This window comes from Palaemon carinicauda, chromosome 13 (assembly GCF_036898095.1).
Source record: "Palaemon carinicauda isolate YSFRI2023 chromosome 13, ASM3689809v2, whole genome shotgun sequence".
Classification (NCBI taxonomy): Eukaryota; Metazoa; Arthropoda; class Malacostraca; order Decapoda; family Palaemonidae; genus Palaemon; species Palaemon carinicauda.
Window position 1 is genome coordinate 1,494,915 of NC_090737.1, and position 4,319 is coordinate 1,499,233.

The 4,319-nt window shown below is 42.0% G+C and overlaps 1 protein-coding gene across 1 annotated transcript; it reads left to right on the forward strand.

Moving 5' to 3' along the window:
* The first annotated feature begins 2,753 nt into the window (after positions 1–2,753).
* Positions 2,754–4,021, forward strand: LOC137652350 (SCAN domain-containing protein 3-like). Its single transcript, XM_068385708.1, has 2 exons — positions 2,754–3,233; positions 3,464–4,021. Exons 1-2 carry the CDS (start codon positions 2,754–2,756, stop codon positions 4,019–4,021), a joined length of 1,038 nt encoding a protein of 345 aa, XP_068241809.1.
* Positions 4,022–4,319: the final 298 nt, after the last annotated feature.

Sequence of the window (4,319 nt, forward strand, 5' to 3'; positions counted from 1 at the left end):
TAAGAGGCAAATGGTCCTAACAATTTGGGGGCCTGTCCGGGATCCTCTGTTTCTGCAACTCGCAGTCTGTCCAGGCCCCTCTTCTTCTGCCACTCGCAGTCTGCCCAGGCCCCTCTGATTTTGCCACTCGCATTCTGTCCAGGCCCCTCTGCTTCTGCCACTCGCAGTCTGTCCAGGCCCCTCTGCTTCTGCCACTGGCAGTCTGTCCAGGCCCCTCTGCTTCTGCCACTGGTAGTCTGTCCAGGCCCCTCTGCTTCTGCCACTGGCAGTCTGTCCAGACCCATATGCTTCTGACACTGGCAGTCTGTTCAGGCCCCTCTGCCTCTGACACTCGCAGTCTGTCCAGGCCCCTCTGCTTCTGACACTCGCAGCCTGTCCAGGCCCCTCTGCTTCTGCCACTCGCACTCTGTCCAGGGCCCTCTGCTTCGACCACTGGCAGTCTGCCAGGCCCCTCTGCTTCTGGTATTCTGTCAGGGCCTCTGCTTCTGGCACTCTGTCCAGGCCTCTGCTTCTGGCACTCTGTCCAGGCCTCTGTTTCTGGTACTCTGTCTGTCAAGGCCAATTCCTATTTGCTATATATTGCTCACTTTGTCTACCTTCCTTTGTATTGTTGATATTTTCTATTGCTGGCTTCATCTGCTCCTGGTTTTTTATACCTTTCTTTTTTGCTGATTTTCTTTAATTTCTCCTTTTGGTCTTTTGATGGATTCATTAGCTTCTCTTTTGAGCTTTTACTTTATTTTGTATGGAACAATCCAGCGCAGATACAATTTCCAGGTAATATCCTGCATAAATCCGATTAACTTGCTCTGAAGGCAGTGGGGGTGGAGTGTGTGCATCTCAAATTGGAATGGACAAGCATAGTTCCACGCTCCACTTTGATAATACTTGTTTGACAATTAACTTAACCAAGAGCGATTTCGGCCATGCGAAACAGCAATACCTTGGATATGGGATTGGCAGCAGCGAGGTATACCCAGTAGCACGCAAAGCAGATGCCATCACCAAGCTAAGCTGTCCAAGATCTAGACGTGAAGTAAGAAAATTCCTTGGGATGGTAGGCTACTAAAGGAGGTTTTGTAAAAACTTCTTTGAAGTAGTAGCCCCATTAACTGATTTAACCAGCAGCAAGAGGAAGTTCGTTTTGGCATTGGTTTGTGGGGAACTCTTTCAACGAGCCAAAGATTTACTAGCCAGTTGCCTGTCTTGAAGGCTCCTGACTTAGGCTCTCCCTTTGCTGTCGAGGTCGATGCTAGTGACCGTGGAATAGGCACTGTACTCTTGCAGAAAGGGCCAGATGACATGCAGCATCCTCTTGCTTACATGTCAAAGAAACTAAAGAATCATCAGCGAAGTTACTCTAAAATCGAGAAGGAAGCACTTGCTCTTTTGACTGCATTGGAGCACTTTTTAGTTTATCTTTCTGGCAGTCCTGCTCCTATATTAGTCTTCACAGATCACGAGCCACTAAAGTTTGTAGGCGGGATGAGAACCAAAAATAAAAAGCTCAAGAAGTGGTGGTTATCTCTGAAGAAGTTTGATCTAAAGATCCAGCACATCCATGGCTAGGATAACCTCCGAGCAGACATTTTATCACGCTGTAGTAACTAACTCGACAGATTGGTCGAAAATCTTCAACATCGAGTTTTTGACATAAGGAGAAGGATGTTAGGAGTATTGAATTTATATAAAAAGGGTATTTTGTAGTGTGGATTATAAATGTTTTGTAGTTCATATTTTTCCCGTGTCTGTCTGTGTTGTCCTTGCATGTTGTTTGGGTGTTTGTATTCCCCAGTCCTTGGATGGTTTACTTTGGGCATTGGAGCGCCACAAGGGATTAAGATTTCTTGGATTTGTCATAGTGTAAATAACTCAGGATTATATAGCTCATAAGTCCCTTCTTTTTAATGAAAATTTGGGATTAATTGCTTTTAGTTGACGTCATCTCCTCTTATCTCAATATAAATGTGAGATTGATGGAAACTCGGCCATTTAATATTCGCTGAAGGATACACTAACAGTTACAAAAGGTTCGTTGCAGATTAACTGTGATTAAGTCTACCAGCAAGAAATAATTGTATCAAAATTCTTTTCTTTAATTAACCATGCAAGAAATTTATACGACACTCAACACTTCCAAGGTAGTAGGCTGGGCAGGGCACCAGCAACTCATTGGGATAGCTTAATGGAGAGGGCTATTGTTTGCTGATCATATCTAGGTAATCAGTCTTTAGCACATTGTCTTAACCTTTTCGTCTGCCATATGGGCGATATTTAAAGTTGAAACGTGTTTCTCAACGTGGGCCATATGGCCCCATTGGGGGCCATGAGATTTTTTCAGGGACCACAAGGCAAAATTTGAAATATTGGGGTCCGGGGTGGGGGGTGGGAGGGCTTTTGGAGAGACACAGAAAATTTAGGATCCACAAAATATATAAATGTGTATTATTTTGAAATAAACCTTTATTATGCCTCGAATATTCTGTTTATCATGCTTGAGTTTAGTTTAAACATCATTCGATTCAATATACCAGGCAATTTCTGCAGATAGTAAATAGTCGATAATTTCTCTCTCTCTCTCTCTCTCTCTCTCTCTCTCTCTCTCTCTCTCTCTCTCTCTCTCTCTCTCTCTCTCTCTCTCTCTCTCTCTCTCTCTCTCTGTCAATTAAATTTTTAATCAGTAAACGATCGTGGTAGAGCCCAACAAAATACTACAATGCCTATGTGCCTGCTATATATGACCTCACTCTCAAATGAAAGTATGTTCCAGCAAAGTGAAAAGGCATCTGGAGACTGCACATAAAGACAAGAAAGACAAGCCGCTAGATTTCATCAAGAAATTACGTGATGAGTTCCAAGGAAGGATGACATTGAATCACATGTTTACCCAAAAAGTGGCAAAAGTAGATATAGGGATGTTGGCCTCGTACAAGAGAGCAAATTTGGTTGCAAAAGCAGGTAAGCCTCATCCTATCGATGAATCTCTGATCATGCTGGCAGTGGCTGTAGTGCTTTCAACAGTCATGAATCAGAGTCCACAAGAGGTAACTAGTGTTATTCCTCTGAGCAACTCCTCAGTATCACGCCATATTGATGAGAGGGCAACTGATGTTGAAAACCAAAAAGTCTCAAAACTGCAGGTGAATGAATTTTCTCTTCAACTCGACGGATCAACTTTGACTGATAATTCTGCTCTTCTAGTGGCATTTTTGAGGTTTCTTGATATTCATGAAGTATGTCAAGAAATGCTTTTCGCATTGAAATTAACGACTGACACTAAAGATGAATCCATCTTCAAAAACTTGAGGTCTATTTTGAGGAGAACAACATTCCATTCTAGAAAATTGTGGCTTGTGCAACAGATGGTGCTGCTGCTATGATTGGAAGGTAGAAGAGATTCATTGCATACTTAAAAAAAGCTGTTCCTAATGGCGTTTGTGTGTACTCTGTTGTTCACTGGCAGCATCTGGTTGCCAAAAACCTAGCAGGACGTCTGCATGAAACACTTAGGCATGTTATCAAGGCTGTCAACTTGATAAGAAATAGTGTACCGAAAGATCGCCTCTTTCAGCAATTATGTGAAAAGAACAATGACGAATTTGAAAAATTTGTGTTGCACACTGAAGTCAGGTGGCTTTCTAAAGATAATTGTCTGAACCGTTTTGTTGCACATTGGTGCAGGCTTATCTCTTGCTTTAGTGGGACAGAACTTGGACAGAAACTTGTTGATGCAAAGAGTGACATATTATACCTGTCTGACATATTTGAAAATGTAAATGTTCTAAACAAAGAGCTTCAAGGAAATGACTCCACCCTGTTTTCCTGCAAGGAGGCAATTGCTGCATTTAGAGGGAATCTCAATCTGTTCTGGTTGAACCTTGTAAGACGAGAGTTAGCACAGTTTCCTTCCTTAGTAGTTATATTCACAGAGCTGCTTGATGATGACCTAGCAGTGTATGTTGACCATCTGAAGCAGTTGCATAATGGTATGGAAACTGCTTTTCTGACCTACTCCGAATGAGTATGAAGTTGAATACTAACAAGACTCAAAGTATGATTGCAAGTTGGTCAAGGACGGTGGTTCCTCAACATCCAGATCTCAGTATTGATAATGTTTCTCTAAATTTCTATGACTCTTTTAAAATTTTAGGTGTAATTCTTGACAGGAAATTTACTTTTGAGAAACACATTAGATCTGTGTCTTCTTCAATTGCACAAAAAAATGGCTTTTTGAGAAAGTCTTTTAAGATTTTCGGTGATCAATCTATTCTGAGGAAGTGTTTTAATTCTTGCATTCTACCTTGTCTTGAGTATTGTTC

Coding starts and splice junctions, on each gene's coding strand:
- LOC137652350 (XM_068385708.1), top strand. CDS start 2,754: ATGAAAGTATGTTCCAGCAAAGTGAAAAGGCATCTGGAGACTGCACAT. Junction 3,234..3,463: donor GGTTTCTTGATATTCATGAA/GTATGTCAAGAA, acceptor GTTCACTGGCAG/CATCTGGTTGCCAAAAACCT.